This window comes from Rhinopithecus bieti, unplaced genomic scaffold (genome assembly GCF_001698545.2).
Source record: "Rhinopithecus bieti isolate Rb0 unplaced genomic scaffold, ASM169854v2 scaffold_4709, whole genome shotgun sequence".
Classification (NCBI taxonomy): Eukaryota; Metazoa; Chordata; class Mammalia; order Primates; family Cercopithecidae; genus Rhinopithecus; species Rhinopithecus bieti.
In genome coordinates, this window is record NW_016805139.1 from 3,911,804 (window position 1) to 3,936,024 (window position 24,221).

At 36.5% G+C, this 24,221-nt stretch overlaps 2 protein-coding genes across 3 annotated transcripts in view; one reads left to right on the forward strand and one right to left on the reverse strand.

Moving 5' to 3' along the window:
- Positions 1 to 11,126, forward strand: part of B3GAT2 (beta-1,3-glucuronyltransferase 2) — a 72,976-nt gene extending 61,850 nt beyond the window's left edge. For both annotated transcript variants that reach the window (XM_017871402.1, XM_017871403.1), the window contains exons 3-4: positions 10,087 to 10,235; positions 10,316 to 11,126. In XM_017871402.1, coding sequence (XP_017726891.1) covers positions 10,087 to 10,235; positions 10,316 to 10,402 — 236 coding nt within the window. In that variant the 3' untranslated portion in view covers positions 10,403 to 11,126. The remainder of the gene's footprint in view (positions 1 to 10,086; positions 10,236 to 10,315) is intronic.
- SMAP1 (small ArfGAP 1) overlaps positions 10,053 to 24,221 on the reverse strand; it is a gene marked incomplete at its 5' end in the record, with an annotated part of 75,112 nt that continues 60,943 nt past the window's right edge. The window contains 4 exons of the mRNA XM_017871325.1: positions 10,053 to 11,824; positions 13,762 to 14,069; positions 14,949 to 15,120; positions 19,262 to 19,386. Coding sequence (XP_017726814.1) covers positions 11,690 to 11,824; positions 13,762 to 14,069; positions 14,949 to 15,120; positions 19,262 to 19,386 — 740 coding nt within the window. The remainder of the gene's footprint in view (positions 11,825 to 13,761; positions 14,070 to 14,948; positions 15,121 to 19,261; positions 19,387 to 24,221) is intronic.

A 24,221-nucleotide genomic window follows, 5' to 3' on the forward strand; every position in this document is an offset into this window, starting at 1 on the left:
GGCAGTTGTAAATTGCCTGGCTGAGTGTTGAAAGCATGCCCAAATGAACACAGAGCATCTCGGCAAAGACTGAGAGTCTCTGGTTCCAGGCATTTAAGGAAATCTGTGTCCAATATTTAGTTGACCTCTAAGCTAACTGAACACAGACTTCTTTGCCCATACTCAGCAAAGAACACAGACTTTACAAAGTTAGTTCAAGAAAGTCACTAAAACAATAATGACAACAATAAAACAACTAACCTTAGAGAATCTGATTTCCAGAGTTGCCACATTATATTATTTCAAATGTCCAGTTTTCAGCAAAAGATTACAAGACATGCAAAGAGACAAAGCATGACCAATACACAAAAAAGCAAGCACTTGATAGAAAATGTCTGGACATTAGACTTGCTAGGTAAAAACTTTAAATGAGATATTTTAAATATATGGAGTCCACTAAAGATAACCATGTCTAAATAGCTAAAGAAAAATAGGAGAATGATGTCTCACAAATAGAGATCAATAAAGAGATAGAAATCATAATATTTTTTTAAAAAGAACCAAATAGAAATGCTGGAGTTGAAATGTACACTAATAAAAACAAAAAATTCAATAGAGGGGCTCAAAGCAGTTTGAGCAGGCGGAAGAATCAGTAAATCTGAAACATAGGTAAATTTATATGACCCAGTTTGAGGAACAGAAAACAGAATGATGAAAAATGAACAGGGCCTGATAGTCTTATTATTTACATATACTAATATACATACTCTGAGTCACAGAAAAAGAGAAAGGGGCAAAAGAATATTTGAAAAAAAAGTTAGAACTTCCCAAATTTGTAGGAAAAACATTAAACATTCAGGAAGCTCAGTGGATTCCAAGTAGGATAAACTCAGAGATTCACACCTAGACACATCATAATCAGTTGAAAGTCAAACATGAAGAGAATCTTGAGAGTGGCAAAAGAAAAGTGAATATGATTAACAAAGGTTCTTTAATAGCCTTTGTTTATTAACAAAGGCTGATTTCTTATCAGAAACCACAGAGACTAGAAGGCAGTGGGATGACAGATTCAAAGTACTGGAAGAAAAGAAGAAGAAGAAAAAGATCAAGAATTCTATATCCAGTAAAATTACCCTTCAAAATGGAGAAATGAAAATATTCCCAACAAACACCATGAAAATTCATTGCTAGCACATGTGCCCTACAAGAAATACTCAAAGGAGTCCTTTAGGCAAAAGTGAAAGGATGCTACACAAGAACTCTAATCCACATGAACAAATAAGAACACTAGTAAAAGTAACTACATAGGTAATTTTGAAAGGCGTATCAATGTAATCTTTATAGCTCCTTTCTCCTGTTTTGAAAAACAACTACATAAAGCAGTCATCAAAAATCTGGTTTGAGGGCACAAAATGTATAAAGATATAATTTTTATGACAATAGCACAAATGAGGGGCAAAAAATGGATCTATGTAGGGGCAAAGTTTTTTTATACTGTTGAAATTAAGTTGGTATTAATCTGAACTAGACTGTTAGAAATTGAAATGTTAATTGTACACTAGGAAATATTTGTTTAACAATAAAGAAGGCAGTAATAGAGAAATAGAGGAATAAAATAACATTAGACATATAGAAAACAAATATTAAAAAGACAAATGTAAATCAATTTATTGGTAATTACATTAAACGTAAGTGGATAAAAAATGCAATCAAAAGGCAGATGGACAGGATGTATAAAAATGATCCAACTATATGCTGTCTACAAGACAAACATGTTAGATTCAAAGATACAAATAAATTGAAAACAAGAGAATAGTAAAAAGTATATATCATGCTAACAGGAACCAAAAAAAAAAAAAAAAACCTGGAATGGTTATATGAACACCAGACAAAACAGACTTTAAGACAAACTGTTATTAGAGACCCCCCCAAAAAAAAGTTATAATGAGAAAAGGGTCACTCTATCAAGAAGATATAACTATGAACATATATATGACTTACAACAGAGCCCCAAAATATACAAAGTAAAAATGACAAAACTGAAGGAAAAAATAATTCATCAGTAATCATTACAACTATCAACATCCCACTGTCAATACTAGACAGAACAACTAGATAGATCAACTGGGATAGAAGACTTGAAAAACACTGTAAATCAATTAGATCTAACAGACATCTATAGAATACTCTACCCAACAAGAACGGAATACACATTCTTCTCAAAGGCACAGTGGAACATTCTCCAAGATTATAGATCATCTTAGGCCATAAAACAGGACACAATAAATTTAAAATAACTAAAATTACACAAAGTATGGTCTTGGTTTATACTGAGATGAAATCAGAAATTAATACCAGAAAGGAGTTTGTGAAATTCACAAATATATGGAAATTAAACACACACTCCTAAAGAAATCAATTTGTTAAGAAATCACAAGGAAATTTGGGAAACATTTTGAGGAGAATGAAAATGGAAAAACAACATATGAAAGACTGCGGGGGTACAGCCAGAGTAGTGCTTAAGCAGTACACTAATGGCTTCACATACCTGCATTAAAAAGAAGAAAGATGTCAAATCAGTAACCCAACCTTCTACCATAAGAAACTAGAAAGAGTAAACTCAAAATAAGCAGAAGGAAGTTATTGGAGAAAATAACTTCTTCATGGATTAGAAGACTTATCGTGGCTAAAATGGCAATATTCCCCCAAATTAATTTACAGATTCAGTGCAATCTTTATCAAAATTCTGGCTGCCCTTTTTATAAAAATTGACAAGGTGTTTGCTTCTAAAATTGATATGGAAAGTGATGAACTCAGAAGCTGGGGGATTTATACTTCCCAATTTGAAAACTTATAAAACTACAATAATGGCATCACCAGATGGAGTGACATGTGCCTTGTAGTCCCAGCTACTCAGGAGGCTGAGACAGGAACATCCCTCGAGCCCAGGAGTTTCAGACCAGCCTGGACAACATAGGAAGACCCTGTCTCAATTTAAAGAAAACAAACTACCATAATACAGTGTGGTACTGACATAAGGATAGCCATATAGATGAATGAAACAGAACTGAAAGTGTAGAAATAAATCATTTATGGTCAGTTGATTTTTGCCAAAGGTTCTAAGACAGTTCAATGGGAAAAAAAGTGTTCTCAAAAATTGGTTCCCAGAGCTATGAATACATTAAAACCCCCTTAATCATACCATATAAAAGGACAAGTTTTAATGTATGTGAATTATATCTCAGTAAGGAGGGATGGTGGGCAGGAAAGATGGAAACACACAACTTTCCAAAAAGCAGTGTATGCTTTGCTAGGAAGAGGTATGAAAGGAGAGTTGGTTAGCTCAGAATTAGAGGAGGTCCAACACATATCTTTCTTTCTCCAGCAAGTTCCATGACTTTACTGTGTGTATATACTTTTTAATTTGAAAGTTGAAATCTTTTCTTATTGTTTTAAAGTGGGGGGAAAGAGAGGCTTTTGATAGCTACTGGTAACACTAAACGTGTGTCACGAGTCCAATATTCTAGGACAACTACCCAGAGTGATTATTACAGAGAAAAGGCTGTTAGTATCTTTTTTGTGGCCAAACTATAAAAGTGTTGTTGCCAAAAGTCATCGTTTAGAAACTGGAAATAGTTCTTATTTGTAACAGCCTTGCTGAGATTAGATGACGTATAGTTGGAGAAGAGAGAATGTGGCAGTGGGATGAGCCTATGGAGGTGAGGCTAAATTGATAACTTACACAATAGAAGGTACTGAGAAGCACTATTGATACTGTTAACTGTGGCTGAAGGAAGAAGAGTTTTGCTGTACTTCTTCCTTTCCAATATTTCTGCCTTTTTGCGGGGGCGGGAGCCTTATTTAAATGGCCAAGATCTCCAGGACTTCGTTGAATAAAAGTGAAGAGCAGCCATCCTTGCCTCATTCCAATCTTCAGAGATTTAATACTCAGTCTTTCACCATTAAGTATAATGTTGGCATTAGGTATTTCTGTAGATGCCCTTATTGAGAAAGTCCACTTCTAGTCTTAGATTGCTGAGAGGCTTTTATTTCTTCTTTTCATTATAACTAGATGTTAGATTTTGTCAAAGCATTTTCTCCAGCTATTGTGATAGTCAGATTTTTTTTTTTTTAGTCTGTTAATATGGTGAATTACACTGATTGATTTTGAAATTTTAAACCAACATTGCAATCTGGAGATAGTCCTCAAGTGGTCATGATTTATTGTCTTTTTATTGTTGAACATGATTTGCTAAAATTTTGAGAATTTTTCTGTGATCATGAGGATTATTAGTATGTAGTTTTCTTGTAATGTTTTTGTCTGGATTCAGGTGTCAGGGCAATGCTGGTCTCACAGAATAGCTTGAGAAAGGTTTCCTCCTTTTCTGTTTTCTAGAATAATTCATGGAGAATTGTTATCATTTCTTCCTTAAATGCTTGGTAGAATTTAACAGTGAAGCTCTCTGGTCCTGGAGGGTTGTGTGTACGCGTGTGGGAAGATTTTAATTATAAACTTAATTTGTTTGGTACCGGGCTATTTTACATTATCTGTTTCTTCATGAGTGAGCCTTGTAGCTTGTCTTTCAAGGAATTTTTCTATTTTGATCTAAGTTGTCAAATTTACTATCATAAAAAGTTGCTTATAATAGTCCCATATTATCATTTGAAGGTTTGTAGAACATATCTCTTTCATTTCTGAGGCTGGTAATTTATATCTTCTCTTTTTCCTGATAAGCATGGGTAGAGTTTATCAATTTTATTAACTTTTTTTTTCTAAATGACTAGGTTTTTATTTCACTTCTCAATTGTTTTTTATTTCTACTTTAGTGGTTTCCGCTCTTACATTTATTAGTATAGTCCTTTTCTCCATTTACTTTGGGCTTCATTTACTTTCTTTTTCTAGTTTATAAAGGTAGGAACTTAGGTTATTGAATTCAGACCTTTCTTATCCAACAAGTGCTTAATGTTTTCTAAAAACTAATTTCCCATCTAAGCAGTCCTTTAGATGTATCCTACACATTTTGATATGTGTCATTTTCATTTTCATTCAGTTAACCACTTTATCATTTCCCTTTTGATTTCTTCTTTGGTTTATATTTTGCTTAGAATTATGTTCTAATAGTTTTCAAATATTTGGGATATTTTCCAGATATTTTTGTATTACTGATTTCTATTTTAATTCCACTGTAGTCAGAAAACATACTTTGTATTGAAACTTGATTTATGGCCCAGACTATGGTCTATCTTGATAATGTTCCATGTGTACTTTGAAAGGTTGTGTTCTGCTGCTGTTGGGTGGAGTGTTCTATAAATGTCATTTAGGTGTAGTTGATTGTTATCTGAATTTTAGTATCTTTCCTGATTTTTCAAGTTTGTAAGTCGTCATTTCTTCAAATCTTTTCCCCATCTCCCTTATTCATCCACCTTTCCCTTTGTTCCTGTGACTCTGCACGGTGTGTGTGTGTTGGTCTTGACTTTTCTGTTTCATTTTGGTAGTTTCTATCATTGTGTGTTCAAGTTTACTCAACTTTCATTCTGCAGTGTCTCCTCTGCTGCTAATCCCATCCAATGTATTTTTCATCTCAGACATTGTATTCTCCATCACTAAGGTGACTTGGGCATCAGGCATTTTGAATTTTACGTTGCTAGATACTGGATGAGAAATATATGTATACACACAACCATACATAAAAACACATATATATGTAATGTTATACTATATTATACATACATATGTAAATATTCTTGAGCTTTGTACTGGGACACAACTGAGTTAACTTAGAAACATTTTGATCCTTTCCAGGCTTGCTTTTGAAGTTTGTTAGGCAAAACCATCTCAGCCTTTAGTTTAAGGCTAATCAGCTTGACCTTACAACAGGCACAATAATCTTCCAAGTTCCCCTCCAGGTGCCCAGCTCTTACTAGGTAGCTCCACTCTGGCTACTGAGAATGGGAACTAGTCCCAGCCCTGAAAAAGCTCCAGTAATTGATTCACCTGCTCCTTACCCAGTGGTTCTGTACCTGGCCTGAGGTAGCTTTGTGAGCATTTGCTCTTCATACTCAGTTGAAGACTTGAGGAGAGCCGTCTACAGATCAGCAGAGCTCTTCCCTCTCCAGTACTCCACCCTGCATATCCAGTTGTCTTGGCCTCCTCAAATTCTCAGTTGTTTCCTCAACTCAAGGGGGCTGCAGAGCTTTCCAGGTTCCCTCCCTGTGGTGTAGCCTGAAAACCTACTTCAGGCAGGAAGCTGAGGCAGTTGTAGAGGTCCTATTTCTCTTTTCTCAGAGATCTCTGTCTCATGTGCCTCTTTTCCAATGTCTGGAAACTTTTTTCAAACATTTTGTCTGCCTTTTAGTTATTTAAAACAAGTGAGGAAAAACCAGTCCCTATTGCAATTTTGTCCAGAAATGGAAATAGCTTGTTGGACTTTGAATGTCTTACAAATTTTCTACTCAGTAATCAGTAAGCATATATTGAGGTAGGCCCTATCCCTCTGCCTGAGAGGGAATGGTTATTCCTGAGTATTCATAGGGAATTGGTTTCAGGACTGCTACCGATACCAAAATCCATGGACGCTCAAGTCCCTGATATAGTGTTTACATATAACCTAGGCACATCCTCCTTTATACTTTAAATAATCTCTAGCTTACTTACCTAATACAATGCAAATGCCATTCAAATGGTTGTTATACTATATAGCTTTAAAACTTGTATTACTTTGACTGAGCATGGTGGCTCATGCCTGTAATCCCAGCACTCCTAGGAGGCTGAGGGGGGCAGTTAACTTGAAGTCAGGAGTTTGAGACCAGCCTGGCCAACATAGTGAAACCCCATCTCTACTAAAAATACAAAATTAGCCAGGCCCATGTCTGTAGTCCCAGCTACTCGGGAGGCTGAGGCAGGAGAATCGCTTGAACCCAGGAGGCAGAGGTTGCAGTGAGCAGAGATTGTGCCACTGCACTCCAGCCTGGGCAAAAAGTGCAACTCTGTCTCCAAAAACAAAAGCACCCTATTATTTCTTATTGTTTATTGTTATTTTTTATTCTCAGATACTTTTAATCTGATGTTAGTTGAATCTGCAGATGCAGAATCTGCAGATACAGAGGGTGACTATGTATCCTTCCCACCTAGCTGTGCTGAAGAAGTCAGGAAATCCTGCCTTCTCAGTGAACAATCATTTTTATTTGCATTTTTTTTTTCTCAGTTGACCAGGGCAGAAAATCCTACTCCCATGATTTTCATAAGCATCTCCAAAGTAACTGCAACATCTTTAAAGATAACAAATCTCACTAAAAAAGGGAAGATATAATACTTGAAGTATAAATACTTGGAATTACCCCCAAAACATCTTAGGTTGGGAATCAATAGTTTAGGATTCCCTCTACCGTGATTTCAGAGGGGAGAACTCTTTAACTCTGCCTCCAGCTTCACAGCAGGTCAGATTCCCCCAAAGCCACCAGGGGTTGGCCTAGTTAACATGCAGTCTCTCCTGCCAGCTGTGACCTGCTTCCTTTCAAGAGATCACTGAGCAAAGAAATTGCGTTAGCTGATTGAGGGGCATCTGAATTGTGCTCCTCCACCCCTTTGTATTATAGAAAAACACTTGGGTACTGTGGAGAGCCACATGCTAACATATCTCCAGGGTGCTGGCCTTTCAGGTGCGCACCATTCTCTAGTGACACCGGGAAGGGGGGCCTTGTAGTAAAATGATGTGTAGCTTCACAACTGGCTCTCAGCTTTGCCTACATTGTAGATTTTGCCATGTAATTCTGTGTGAAGAGCTGGAAGGATATTCCTGTGCTAAGAAAAGCAACAAAATAATCTGAATCCTTCAGTGGTCATGATGATGAATGTGTTAGGGGAAAATGAAGGAAATCAGATCCAGGTGGCTCCGTATCATTTTCAAAAACTATCTCTGCACAATTTGGATCCCATGTTTTTTAGAGAATGGGGAAATACAACCAGTACCCTGAAGCCATGTGAAGAACGTATCAGGAGTTTCAGTTTGACTGAGAGGGGCAGGCTCTCATCTGGATTTTAAAAAAAAAAAGGAAAAAGCTTATTTATAAGCATATGGAAAAAGCAAGAAATCTTTTAACACTAAAATCTGATCTAACCTGTTGCAAAGGGCACTTTACGTATCAACTTGAACCTTTGGCTTTTGTTGAGGAGTCTGGTGGTTGTCCTAGTTGTGTCTGAGGAAGGCTTTGGACTTCTTACCAGAGTGCTGTCACATGTAGGTGTCCTGGCTTTGCTACCTGGAACTTTCCCAAGCCTTTTAAACCTGTCAACCAGTATTCTTCCAGCCATAAATGGTGGCTGGCATCACCTGCCCGTCATGATCACACTGACAATGGCATTGTTATTTATATATTGTAATATTTTTTCAACAGTGCTTTGCAGTCAGTGGAGTCTTTCCATACCTCAATTTTTCATCAAACATTGAAGTGTTACACTTCTCTCACAAAGAAATGGGGAAGTTAGAAAATCAAAAAAGGTTGAGTTGGCCAGTGTCCCAGGGGCAGGGACCTAGGCAAAAACAAAAGCCTTCTAATTCCAAATCCAGTATTCTCTGCTAAAATGCGCCACCTCCCTCCCTTTAGGGTTGGTGGAGGATACCGGGGCTAGTGCTACAGCTCATGCTTTATGATTCTTTGTTCTGCTTTACTCAGCACTTGCTGTACCATGTTGTGTTTGTAAGTGGCTTAGTGTTAACTTTTCTCCAAAAGGCAGCAGGGTCTGGAACAGGAGGCTGGCCCAGTCTGGCATCTGGAGAGGATGGTGGTTGTGGTGTTCCCACAGCTCCTCCGTTACCACCTGGTATCATTTGGTATTTACTTTGCAAACTGAACCATAAATCAACTCACTTAATGTAGAGAAGGGCAAAAGTTGCTAAGAAATGTTTTGGGGTTTGGTCCTCAGAGCTTCAATGCTGGGAGGCTGCCTGACTTGACAGTATCACCTTAGTCACTAAGGAAAAAGAGGACCAGGGCTTCAGACCTTCAAAACAATTATTACTTGCTGAGATGGCAAAAACAATTGTAGAATGTTTCAATGGTTGAGCTTTATAATAGTTGGTTGAACTACAGATTAAATACTAATGATTTTTTTTCTTTGAGACAGGGCCTCATTCTGTTGCCCCAGCTGGAGTTGCAGTGGCACAGTCATAGCTCACTGCAGCCACAACCTGGTAGGCTCAGGCAATCCTCCCACCTCAGCCTCCTAAGTAGCTGGGACTACAGGCACGCACCACATGCCACGACACCCAGTTAATTTTTGTATTTTTTTGTAGAGATAGGGTCTCATTATGTTGCCCAGGCTGGTGTTGAACTCCTGGGCTCAAGTGGCCCTCTGCTTTGGCCTCCCAAAGCGCTGAGATTACAGATGTGAGACACTGTGCCCAGCCAGTAATGATTTTTCGTATGACCAAACCATTGAAGAAAATTTACACTTATTTTTGGTAAATGAAATACCAAAAAAAAAATTTATCGGATGGCCTGATATCTCCTGCACTGATTTCTGCCCCACATATCCTTTTTAGATTGAACCAAATTAGAAATGTAAACCAAATGATTAAAAATTAGGTATGATTCATTTTCTAGCTAACTGGCTTTACTTCGTTGCTCCCTCTTCTAAATGCAAAATGAATCCGAGCAGTGCTGAATTTAAGGAAGCATACATAATTAGTATTACAGGGCAGGCAGGAGAGCTGGGCATGTGGTCTCACACCCCACATATAGTTAGGGTAAGCATGTATGTTTTTCAGCTGCATTTATTTCTTAGTTATTCCTCGAGTGGCAAATGTGGAGGGTTGATGACCACTGTGAAACAGCAGCTTATAAAATTCACCCTTTATTAACAGACTAAGCTTCCTGTTTTGCATAGATGCTCCTGTGCACACCTCCATTTTACACGGAATGTAAAATATTGTAATGATTGATTTTCCTTTGAGACTGTTATACAGGTAATGTTCCTATTCAACTTTGTAAACCAAGACCTGACACACGGTAGGTATTTTAAAAACTCTTTGATGTGACCAAAATTACGCAGAAAAAAGAGAAGTACACCAGTATTTTAAAGTTTTGTTTTGATTTTACTTTTCACAGGATTTGCTGTAAGTCTTCAAGTCATTTTGTCCAATCCAAAAGCTGTATTTAAGCGTCGTGGATCCCAGCCAGGGATGCAAGAATCTGACTTTCTCAAACAGATAACAACAGTCGAAGAACTGGAACCGAAAGCAAATAACTGCACTAAGGTATTCATTTCACTTGTGCTGCCTGACCTCGAGTGTCAGCATGAAGAGTGTGCTACCCAAGCTATTTCCTTCCCCTTTAGGTTCTCGTGTGGCACACTCGGACAGAGAAGGTTAATCTAGCCAACGAGCCAAAGTACCGCCTGGACACAGTAAAAATTGAGGTATAAATTGAAGCAGCAACTGGTGCAGTTTGCCCAGCCAGTGGGTCCATATGGAAGAGGATGTCTGGAGTTTAGGCTGCAGAACATTCAGGTATTGTTTGTTTTACTTCAGTACAACAGCCTTTCTTGTCATCTGATGGACATCTGTTTAAATGGAGCTTGTCAGTTAACATAAGCTAATTGGATGGTACAAAATGTATGTTTTGTCTTCATTTGTTCTGCATGTTTTCCCTACAACTAAATTGGAAGATTTTTGTACAGTGCCGATACTGCAAGATACCACTCAGAGTATGTATTTTTTCTTTTCTGCAGTTTGCCCTTATAATTGGCAGACCTGAACAGGTTTTTAAAACAGACAAGTATTTTGTCAGCTAAACATTCCTGATTCCTGACTTTGCAACACTAAGTAATTTTTGGAAGGTTACTGGCAGTATGCATCATAGGAAATAAAAAACCCACAAATGAAAAGGTCTATGGATTCATCTGTTTAATATAGGGAAATAACATTTTGTCAATACTAGGCACCATAAAATGTAAACACAATTACTGTCATAAACCTGGATATACCTTCAAAGATTGAAAGTGGCTTTGTTTTAGTTACCCTGTTTGCATATAGTGCAGAAAAGGGTCTTCATGTTAGCACTATGTACATTGAGAAGAGATCCAAATTACAAGAGAGGCAGATAAAATTTGAATTATTTAAACATTCATTAACTAAGTTTTGGAGTAACATCCAGGTTTATCTTCCTTTCACTAACCACGTTCCCTGTTAAGCACATCATAACAACAGCACAGTGAAGTGAATGATGAAATAAAAGAATTTTGATACACTAGAAAACAGTGCTCAGTGAGACATTTACATTCTATTTATATGATTAAACATTTGATCATACAGTACCTTCCTACAGGATTACTGGCTAATTTTGGGGTGGGGCTTATACTGTTAGAGGTATTACTAACATGATAACTACTTCCCTTATATGCAAACATTAGAGCTATAATTTTATTGAGGAAAACTGATTTTGCAAGTTGAGCAGCTTCTCAAATAATGCAGTATATGAAATCATGGGAAATCTGAGCAAAGCTGCCCTTGACATAAAATGGTTTATCAACCTGCTTTTCACCACATCAAATGGAATCAGTACAGACCAACACGGTCAATCAGATCATTCTTAATATGAACAAATGGGTAAAAAGAAAAAAAAAATATGTATATGAATAAACAGGGGAACTAGATGCCTTTTAGCAAGGAATGTCAGGTGGTAGTTCTGGATGAAACTTGTATTGCAGTTTTCATTTCCACAGTTGTGTGCTGAGAGTCTGACCCGATGAGCTTCCAGACCATCCTGCTGTTGTGCTGGGGGGCTGGCCAAAACCTGCAGTAGGGGTTGCACTACTGATACTCATGCCAGCCATTTGCTGATTCATCTGTGAAAAACATAAAAGGCTTAGTTCGAGAGGCTTACTTCACCTTTAATTCTTGTTTCTTTAGCCACACAGTTGGTCATTTTTTTCATTAATGTGAAATGAAAACTAGTCCAAGCACTGGAATAAAAGCAGAGTACCATACAAATATTTCTTAAAGCAAATAGCTACTTTTTTTCCTTCTTTATTTATCTGCTTTCTAGCTTCAGTTTCTTCTTCAGTTTCCCTAAAGATTAACAACTTAAAAAAAAAATACCAAAGCAATCTTGGGATTTGTATCTCAGTGTATAATGAGTCTGTTACTCTAACTTTCACCTGCGCTAGGATATTGTGCTTTAACTACTAAGGAGTAAGAAAATTTTAGAAAGTAAAATAGTCTAAAATTATCCTATAAACTTTGTATGATAGCTATTGTTCTCTATTAAAATCTTAAATGGCTCTATATACTTCCTAAAAGTGGTCATAAAGCATTTATTTCTCTTGCTGATCTAACAACATAAACATCTAAAATTTATTTTCATTGTATGCAATAAAGTATAAGATTATGTATATTTTTTTTTTCAAGACTGGAGTCAAATATATATATAAGCACCTTAACCTTGTGATTCCCTTATTTCCAAAATCGGTGGTAAGAGAAGGAAAGGCAAGATTTACCATAAAGTATAGAGTGGGTTTAAAACTTACATTCAAGTGTTAGACTGTGCTCTTAATTCAATACAATTGACTTATTTACAGTTTCAAAGACACTAACATAAACTACATCACTAATCTCAGGCATAAGTGTCTGAAGAAGCAGATCACGTCTTCGTACCTCCTAAAGGCCATTTTAACCACCTTGTCGTTGGCCAGTAGATTGCACTGATGGAGTGCTGGAGAACAGCATCACCCTTCTGCATTATTTGGAAGTAAGAGCCAGTATTAACTCCTTCCTGGTTCATCTAGCACCTTAACCTGAGCTGGGTGTGCTTCAGCATGTTGACCATGTGACTGACCCTTAGCACATACAATTTTTTAGATTCCCAACGTGTAGAGACCAATGTCTTACCTATATTCTTGGAAATGGTGGTAGCAAAATTAATTGGGATATATAGTGATTGAGCTAATGTTAGAAATTACTCTAGACTATTCCCTGAATGCTCTAAAGGTAAAACAGGTGACCAAACAGAAACCAAGATTGACAAAATGCTGGAGGAACATCAATGGGAAGTGTAAAAGGAAGAAGAGTGGGAGCATGAACCTCTCTAAGAGCCTTTGTCTGTGCAGCTAGAGAGAGAGAAGTCAGAACACAGCACCTGAAATAGAAATGTTCTATCTTAGCTCTAACTTAGGTAGAAACAGGATTTTATAATATGAGGGGATGTCTGGTTCACACCTTATGGGAATTGAATCTTTTGTACTCTTTTAAACATAAAAGTCATTATAGGGTACATAAAAGAAAATACAACTTTACAAAGGTTTTGACAAAAGAATTTTACAGAGCCATAGGGCAGTAATCATATGACCTGAAAATAGCCTTAGATCCCTCATAAAATAGTGCTTTGAGAATATGAGGCTAGATTTTTTTTTTCTAATAAAAGACCCCGAAATTATTAGTGAAGTTGTCTAAGTGGACTATAAAAACGTCCCACAAGCAAGCTGGTTAAAGCTTAGTGCTGGTTAATTTCTGGCCATTAGCAAACAGATTAGTGGTTTTCACCATTACAGTTACGTTACAATTTGAAATGAAAGACGTTTAACCTTTTTTTAACAGAATACTCTAAAATAGGGATAACACATCATTTGTCTGATACAACTTCATAATATTTATAGATACTTTTGACCCTATACATATTATCCCTATTGAATTCTTTCTGCCAGATCACTAGACTTAAAAACAAAAATTTAGAAAATAAATCTGGTTTCTTTGATTTGGGAGAAGCTAGAAAGTAAATGACCCCTACCTGTGAGAGGCTCCATGGGGGCTGCTGAGCTTGCGGCAGGCCAAACTTACTCTGGGGTGCACCCATTTGTCCCACCATTCCTCCTTGGGGGCCAACAACGTTTTGAGGAAGTGGCATCACACCAGTTTGTGCATTTCCCATAAACCCATTGGGCATGGGCATGCCCACCATCATGCTTGGACTCTGTCCCATCACATTTCCTATAAGGCCAGGAGCTGCAGGCACAGGCACACCCATTGATGGAAAGCCCTGAAACGCAGCTGGTGCTTGGGAGGTAAATGGTATATTTGTGGGTCCCATAAATACACCTGCACCACAAAAAGAAAATGAATGAAGACAGCGCTATCACGTGCAGTTGCACTCACCTCTATAATCATAGAAAAACTGCCTTTCTGAACAGCAAACATTTAATTCCAGTTTGGCTGTTCCGACTACTCATACCAGCCCACACCTAAACCCTGAGAGCTGGTTATTTCTAGAATGCAGACAAATCAGTTATTAACCTGAATAATTTTACTTAAGAAATGTAAATCATATGCAACAGTCACACAAAATATCTTCCGCCGTGAAGACAAACTATGTAGCATGACATCATACACTTTTTTTTGCTGACTTGTACCACTGGTCTCCCAGTACCAAACAGGCAAGTGAGAGCTGACTATATCTCGCTTCAATAGATGTAGTGGGCTGCCAAATAATTTTAGCTCCTATGTGAAATGCAGCTCATTATTTAAAGGAAATGGTCTGAAAGATTAAAAGTCTGTAAACAATAAGCCTTATGCTAATATTTTGTTATGATTACAAAAAAATTCAGTTTTTTTAGTCCATGTGGTAACTCAAGACTGTTTACCTGCAGAGAAAATATACTGTATACAAAGTTGTAAACTTCATGCATATCAAGTTTCAATAATTCATCAAAGATAATCCGTGTTCTATAAGCTTGTGAAACAATATTTAGTGATCTATGAACAGCTTGTTAATTCCAAATAAAGTTCTGTGAATCCTGTACATGCCTCTTAATTTTTAATTCTAATGCTCGTTCATTTCAGTTTCATAGTTGTATAAACTGCAACAACAAAAGCACTGACTACATGGAACAATAAAGAAAATATATAATTGATCTTATTATAATTACAAAGGATATGCTTCTAGTAATGTCACTGAAAGCAGATATCAAAATTCATTACCAGGAGTACTTTGCTGTTGAATGGTTCCTGTGCCATACAGAGATAAGATGGAGTCTTTGGAAAGTTGTTTCTTTGCCACTTCTTCTGATTTTGTAGTTTGCTCAGTGAATAAATCTAGATCCCCAGATGTTACTGTAGACAGAGTTGCAGCTGCTGGTGCAGAGGATGTCCCCTAAGACAAACACCAAACTAAGCTATCAAATTCTGCACAGTAAAGCACAGCTTATCCATTACTTAAAATCCTAAAGCACAGCTTATCCATTACTTAAAATCCAAATAAAGTTATAAAATTAGACAGGAAACAATTGTAGAAGGTAAAATGGTGCCATTCAAGAGGATCACTCACAAGCCCATACAAAAACATCTACAGCCATGGCAGTACTTCTTAATTTGAATGTTAATGTAGGTAGACTGAAGCCTTTTCACAGTAAGTTGCATTTACTACCTAAGGTGATGTCAAGTTTTTGCTCATCAAATCCTGAACACAATGGGCTCAACAGTGGTTACAGATGAGGCAGCTGTCTGAGGACCACCACTCCACAGCAACTAGTGCTCCAAGAAACTGGTATCCTTCGGAATAAACATTTCTACAACAGACCATAAGAGGATTTGCAATGGCTGCTTAAAAGGTTTTATCTTTTCAAAACCTGCATCATAAGATTTTTCTACATCTAATCAGTTTTAACTACAACATTAGGCTACTTCTAATCTATCCAGAAATGAAGGTACAGCAAAACTTTGACCATCTATAGTCTCAACATATCCTGCACTTCCCTTTTGGACAAGGCGGCAAATAAACACAAATACAAATAAACATGTAGATATTTAATATAAAACAAACATTTTCATTTAATCTCATATCTTGCGAACAGTATTATGCAATCACAACAGCAAACCTTAATCATCTCTAATCATTAAATATTAAATCACATTCATATTTGTTATATGGACTTGTTTTGAATATGAAGAGTTTCAAAGAATTCTATGAAGACTAGTAAAAACTGGCTGATTCTTCTCAAACTAGAGAATAAGGTGAGTAGCAAGTGGAAAATAAATTCAAACATTTAATGTCCTCCTAGAACACCATGCGATGAGGTACCATCCAAACACTGTACTTGTAAACTACACAGAACAGTATTTTGAATCTTATGACTAAGCAAGAATTTTAAGCGACAAAAAGCCAGTTAATTTTCCAAAAATTCAAATATGTAAGAAATTAGATATCATGGAATACTAAATATCACAATACCCTTGAATAAAATATATCTAAGCTACCAATGAAGCAGCAGCAGATCATAGAGCTACGAGCACAGGCTGGAGCCTGTCTGCCAGGACTAGAGCCTGCCCCCATGACTTTCTGTGGTACACTCAGACATGTCACTTAAGTTCTTTCAGTCTCTCTCCTGTAAACTGGGGATAAGCTTGATGATCACAAGAAGTGTTTTGCACAATGGTTGGATTAAGTACTTGGTGTTTACTGTTAATATTGTTTATAAAACAAAGCAACTACATCACTAAGTGATCTTTTTATCACACTGGGTATCTGTTGAACCAAAAAAATCTGCTCAAAACCCTGGGGTCTATTCCCTGTGGATGAGAGAGAACTATAAGAAAACCCAAAATGTTGGGAAGCTATGATTCCACTCTCATAGTAGAGCAGCCTAATATTCATATACTGTAAACATCATAATATGAAACATCTACCTCCACAAGGACACAGTCTAAAAACAGCCAAACTGATCAGCAGAACTAGTAAGCCCTCAAACGTCCACTTACTTTTTGGTGCTCCATTCACCAGCACTACAACCCCAAGATAAAAGGAGAACAACTTCTGCCTCTCATTTTACACTTTAGGAAGTGCAGAGCATCTAACCAAAGGCTCTCTGGCCTTCCGGGACCCAAGGGCTTAATCAAGAAAAAACAGGACTCGGCCCTTGTGTATGTCTAGGTACTGTTGGTATATGTATATGTGTATGAAAGAACAGGAAAGGGGTTTCTCCATGTCAACACTGAAGACTGGAACTGTTCCCCTCCAGCCCCCAAAACACATGTACACTCTTGTCAATTAAGTATTTCTAACCCCCTTTAAGAAAGACTAGACCCCAGACAGGTAAGGCAGATGGTAAAATCAATCTACTTCATATTCATAAGTTAGAAAATCTTTTACTAGAATTTGTATATACTCAGAAAATAACACAAAGAGTGAAAGAATACAGGGTTCAGAAGAATTCAAAATCTTGGTGTCCAAAACTAGTTTGAGCTTAATTTCACATATTAAAAACCCACCAAAACGAGTAAATTACACAGTAGCAATATATGCATAAAATCTGTAGTTTCAGCACCATCCCCCATTTTCAAAGGCATTATTTTGAAAATATGTCTGGAATTTTTTTTTTTCCCCAGATGAAGTCTCGCTCTTGTCCCCCAGGCTGGAGTGCAGTGGTGCAATCTTGGCTCACTGCAACCTCTGCCTCCCGGGTTCAAGCAACTCTCCTGCCTCAGCCTCCTGGGTAGCTGGGATTACAGGCATCTGCCACCACGCCCGGCTAATTTTTGTATTTTAAGTAGAGACGGGGTTTCATCATGTTGGCCAGGCTGGTCTCCAACTCCTGACCTCGGGTGATTCGCCCACCTCAGCCTCCCAAAGTGCTGGCATTATAGGCGTGAATCAGCGCGCCCGGCCAAATATGTCTGAATTTTAATCTCTACATGAAGTTTAGATGAAAGATACTACTGTTCACCAAATATTTCACAGGGCTCAACATAACAATGTTCCAAAAGAAATATTAGATATAATTTTAAAAATTAACCCTATGTCCTACCAGGTACTGCTCAGAATACCCAAAGTCTGAAGGCCAGCCACCACCCCTCCTAAAGCCAGAGGCTACACTCCTTGTCATGGCACTGCTTGTGCTTAAGAATTAAATGAAGTCTGCATTGTTCTACTTGCTGCTTTAGTACAGAACAGAACACGTGAAGTATGCTGAAACCTCAGAGGTGTAGTCTAACTCTCTAAGCAGTTGCAAAGCAACTGTCAGACCCCAGTGACAGTGCTAAATAAGTCTAGCAGGTGTAACAGCCGTACTACAATGCTAGACTAAAAATAAATTACTTTTCACATTCTGATTGTCAAATATCCTAAATACTTCTTTCCAAAGACACAATATTAGACAATTTTGTCACACGTACACTTATGTCTGTACAAATTGGTAAAGTAATTAATGTTAATTGAAACAACAGTAACAATACTGTCTCTCTTTCTTATGTGTGTTATAGGAGGTGAAGAAGGGGCAAAGCCATAAAATAAGCTATTTTGCTGAAAATAAACACTACTGTTGCAGACAATTTCGATAAAGATCCATTTAAATTAATTATTCCTAAGAAATCTACTTGTTCCATTCTAATGGTAACTATATAATGACTATCACAATTACAATATGTGCAACAGAAATGTGTTACTAGTCTTCTTCTAAGACATTGACTTTTTCTTATTAAAACTGTCTACCGGAACAATTCAGATTTGACTCAGTTTTCTATGGAAAAGGAAATATTTTATCTCAAAATTATGCTGCACAAACTGGTTATTTGTAAAGTATAAACTTAAAATAGAATCTTAATGTTGTAAGCTTAAGAGTAATTTGTTTCCTGAAATTTCATATAGTTCACGTTACAGAAATTCCATGTACTGTTAAGAAGGCAATTCAAAATTTCTTCACCATTAACATTTTAAAAATTTCCCAATTATTATTACTGTTCTAGATTTTTAAAAAATCACTTAAAAAAAAAAGCAAGGTAGATTTTAAGGCTAAGTTAAAACATAATTTACCTTCATTTTAAAAAGACTGAGTACTGAATTTGCTAGAACTTCTGCAGTGAATATTTACAAACACTCACAGTTTGAAAAGCTCTGAAGTAAGTGACCTTGCTGATCTCAGGGAAGTTGATGTAGTCAGGGTTTTTCCACTTGTTCATTCTAAATACTGTTGTTTCCCTAAAGCTAGGGTTAGAACTTTAAAGATAGTGAATATTTTAGGTTTGTGGGTTATACAGTCTCTGTTGTTAATATTTAACTCTGCTTTTGTAGCAGGAAAGCAGCCACACACAGTATGTAAATCAGTGGGAGCGGCTGTGTGCCAATAAAACTTTATTTGCAAAAAGAAGCTGCTGGCTTAGTTTGCAAACCCCTGGCCTAAAGAACAGGAGACTTTTAAATCAGTTACTGCTCAGAAACAATTCTTCCAAAATTGAAATTTTGAAACTTTTCAAAAAGGAAATAAGCAGCGACCATATAAAACCATATTCTTATCACATACTTGAGCTGGGGGCATGACAGTTGCAGGCAACGGATTAGAAATCATCGGTCCGAAGATGTCCAGATCGTCATTCAGGGGTGGCACCGTTGTGTTCCCATTGGTCACTGGTGCCACAGCAGGGCCATCTGAAAAGAATATAGATTCTTGTCTTAAAGTAGAGTATCTTAAATTACTTGAAACATGGCATTATTTTAAAAATTGATATATGGTTAAAAAAAAAAAAAGAACAGTTCAAAAGTTGGTAAAACATTTGTTCTCCTTCTACCCACCCCAGTATCCCCTTTCCCAAAGAAACCATTTCCAGTTTTGTTGATTCCCCCAGAAATATTCTTTATCCATTGGTTTCTAGGTATATATCCAAACCTCCTTTTTAACCAATGGTATCATACTGTTCACATTATTTTGTACCCTAATTTTTTAAATAAGATCATAGGTTTTTATGGTGCTTCCTATATGCCAGGCACTGTTCTGGGTACTTTACATGTATCAACTCATTTAATCCTCAGAACCTTATGAGGTAAAAACTACTTTTGAGGTAAGGGGCTAAGGTGAAATTTGATACCACACTCTTATAAATAATCCCTCTCCATAAATGTATGTGTGAGGGTGTGTATGTTTGGAGATAATATAATTTTTACCTACCATGGAAATAAGCTTTGATGATTTGTACCATGGAAGTAAGTTTTTTACCTACCATGAAATAACATTGATGAAATGTTATGTTTTGAAGTCACAACATGGAAGAAAACTAGATAGAAAAAAGGAAACATACATACAATACTTAAACTGATTCTACAGGAAGTATCCATAGAACTCCAAAATAAATCCTTTCTTTATTCCAGCACAGCCACTTTTAGTAATGGCTGTACCAAGCCACTGCACTGTACAGGGAAAGGGACTCTGACAGAGCTTCCTACTATAAAATTCAAATTAAAAAACAGTTTTTAAAACTGTAATTTCAAAAATTCAAAACCGGCTTATTTTATATCCCCTTTTTATGTTGGTGAACATTTATAAGGGCTGGGGGCCGGATCGAAGTGGAGTGCTGTAGGTCGAGTTTGCATGCACAGCACTCTGGGACTGGAACATCTCACAGGGTTCAGTTTTCTGTAACCACAACCAAGTAACAGTTCAGAGCATCACAACTCCAGCCTCTTGAGAGTTAGAGCCTAATACATCTTCTGTCTTAACCATTTCCAGTCTCATTTGATCTCTCTTTGATAGACCATACTCTCATCAAAGGGAAATCCATCATCTTTAAAAATCTTTTCAACAATGAATGGGATATCTTGCACAAAGTAGATACTCATATATTAACAAATTCAGTGGAGGATCTACCATCTCATTCATATTTCTACCACAATCTACAGAAACTTAGAGAGTTCTTGTCTTTTTCCAAGTATAACTACAGAAATTGGTATCTTTTATTTCCCTGTTTAAGCTTCAGTGAATTACAAAGAATTATTAATACATAATCAAAATAAAATATTTTTTACTATTTATTTTATAAGAGTGTGTAAAGTCCAAATTAGGTTAATTTGGAAGTTATTCAACTGCAAATTTTTCAAGTCATTTTCAGTGATATCACATTATCACAACCATTAAAAGAAATGTATTGATATGTATTATACATGTTATATCTATATCAAGTACTATGGACAATTAAAAGGTGAAGCAATAAAACAATGTATGTAGATTATTATAATTTGTAATATATAGAATTTTAAACTGAGACAACTATTAAAGAATTAAGACTCATACATGAAAATAATTTTTTTCATTTCTAACCCTTTCAAATGGCAATATTCATTTTAAAGTTAGACCTTCTTAAAGAGACAATTTGTTTTCTAGTTCATTCCATACCCCATTTACATGATGTATAGTACATTATATAAATATCAGCCAGAAATAAAGTGGTATTTTTAAAGGGACAAGGCATTCGAGGTTTAAAAACACAACTAAGGAATACCTTTTTTGTTTGTATCTACACTTCAGTAAAGAAAGTCCAATAATAATGACATATAAGCCAGTGGTGCTTTAACTTGTGAGCTACAGAGTTGGAGATGGGCAAACATCATCATCAACTAGACATGTTTCATTCTATCACATGAATTGAGGAAGCACTTTATTAGTTGCAAATATAACTATTATATATAAAATGTATATATATTTATATATGTAAAAATTTTATATGTTTATAAAATTTAAACTCAAATAGAAGCATGTGTCCTCTGAAACAATGTAAACTACAACCAAAATAAAAGGAAAAAAAATGGTGACAAGCTGAATATAAGCAACTATTTCCAGTTTTTCCGTTACACTTTTTTTTACTTTATTAAGTAGTAGTAAACAAAATCAGACAAATTTATGGCAAAAAAAATTTAACATCAGAAAATCCCATTGATTTTTTGGCAAACTGAGAAAATACCATCAATTGCTTTTTACCACAGCACATGTTCACAGAACACCAGTGTGCCCAGGATGCACTTAGTGAGAATCACAAAGTTCATCCACTACAAGCCAATGCTATGTCTTATTACTTTTATAAACTGTACAGCTTTCAGAAATTTTAAGTCTGTTCTACTTAGTACCTTAGACTCCACTCAGAATATTTACTTACACTTTCAAATCTAAACCACATTTGATATCTAGCAATGTATTTTCTAACCCGCAAAACAACACACAGCATATTATTTGGTTTCTGAAGTCTTATTTTACCTTTCACCCCCTTTAGTATCACATATGTTACTAATAACTTGTCCAGCATCACAGAGCAGGAGCAAAGTCTTAGATTGTAATCTTATTCAATGTTTACTGTAAAAGCAACACATTCTTGTAAGAGATTCAAACCATGCAAAAATGAAGAAACTAAAAGTACCCACCATAGATGGTGGTGACAGTTGTGCAATGTGAATGTACTTAATGCCACTGATTATATATTGTAAAATATTTAAAATGATAAACTTTATGTGTTGTTACCACAATTTTAAAAACAATGTACATAAGATCATACAAAAATAGTCTTCTTTATATAAATTATGTATGTGTAGGTAGGGGGTTTGCATTCTGTGATACTGCATGTGCCTATTAATAATTTATTTATTCAATGTGTGACTCAAGAGAATTTAGGTAGTTTCCAGATTTTCACCATTAAAAACAAAATGGTGGGCATCCACATTCCTCTATATAAAGTCTACACAGCTCATGTCCCTTCACTGCAATGTAACTTGAATTCTGTTTTTACCACTGCACTATGAACAAATCCATATTCTCTTTCCATGTGTTTTATTATTGTTATTACTATATTAAAACTAGCCTCTGTCTGAGGGACTTGGAATCCTTTTTAGAATGAGATAGAAGCAGCACCTGCTTAGGGACAGCAATCTTTGTGGCAAGGCTGACACTGTTTTCAATTGGTTAAGGAAGACTTTCTCATACCCCCCAAAAACCTGAGGTAAGGAACTTTCTGCCAGGCCTCCCCAAGATTTTTCTCTACACAGCATCCCTGTGATGAGCATAGGTGATTGCTCTCTGCTCTCACCATCTGCAACATACCTGCCCCTCTTTTGTCTCTACTCCATCTTCTCCCCATGTGATGGGTTACCCACCTTAATGGTGGGTTCTGGATTTCACAGCCATCAGTTTTTCTAGTTACTATCAAAGCTATGCATTCACAGAATTGTTGAAAAAACAAATTCTTAACCGAAATGAAAACTTCTCAGCCTTGCAAAATTGGTAAATACAAGTTCCCAAAGAGTTTTCAATGGTTGCCAATTTTACTTACAACATTTGGCTTGCTTAACACATTATTTAAAAGGGATTGCTTCAATTCATTTTGAAGGTCATTGCGTTTTAAATTTTCAGTGTTCAAAAAGGACAATTAAAGACTCATTATCACTACCATCATTATAAATATCACATTCATCCTGGATGTTTTTAAAGAATGTTTACATGTTATCATTTTTGTCCCCATGCAAGATGAGAAGGGCATCTCCTTCCATTATCTCCAGTTATACCAACTAGGACACAGAGCAATGAAAAGACTTCCTCAATGTCATTCACCTTTTAAGCAGAAAATTTGTACTAGAACAGAGTCTTCTCACACCTAGGCTAGTGCTCTTTTCTTTAAACCATATTTCATCAAAAGCTATGTAATTTCAACTCCACCTAATTATAAATAAATCACTTTAAAGTTCTGAAAATTTTTTAAAAACTTTAAAATAGTTTATAATTATTTGTACTAAGTTTGAGAAGCAGTTAAACAGCCCAAAAATCAATCAGTGCCATACTCAACATTTGCCTCATCCTGTCCCCACTTCACTGTCCTGTACTGACACCAGTATCTTTTCAATTTATAGGGAGGGATTCAGGTGGATATGGTCTTCAGTGAGCAAACTGGGCTCCCGGAAGCAACTGTGGGATATAATCAGGCCTTTGTCAACTAAGAGTATTCACAAATTATTGGGAGTTAAATGCATCCTTTTGATCATGGGCCCACTAATAACATGGTCTTTGCTGATTAATAAAAGCTCAGAGGCCACAACATCAAGATGTTGACAACAGTTTTTCAGATAATTAACTGTAACATTTAGAAAGTATAAGGCTTATTCAAATTAAATAGTGTAAATCACCATAATGTAAGAAAAACATGTAAATCAGCATGGGTTATACCTTGTTGGTGCATGCACACAAATATACAGTCACACACACACACACACACACACACACACACACACACACACACACACACGGAAACTTCCTCTTTCAGGGGAGAGAGAACATCAGACCACGCAGTGCCTTCTATGAGATGAGGGGATGTCTGTGAAAACTAATCAGAATTCACCGTAGACATGCACCTTGCTCAGCTACAGAATGATGGTGGGAGCAGCAGGAGGCAGCAGTCCCCCTTTAATTAGTATGCAGAAACAGTAGCTGGTGGACAATAAAAATAATGGGAGAT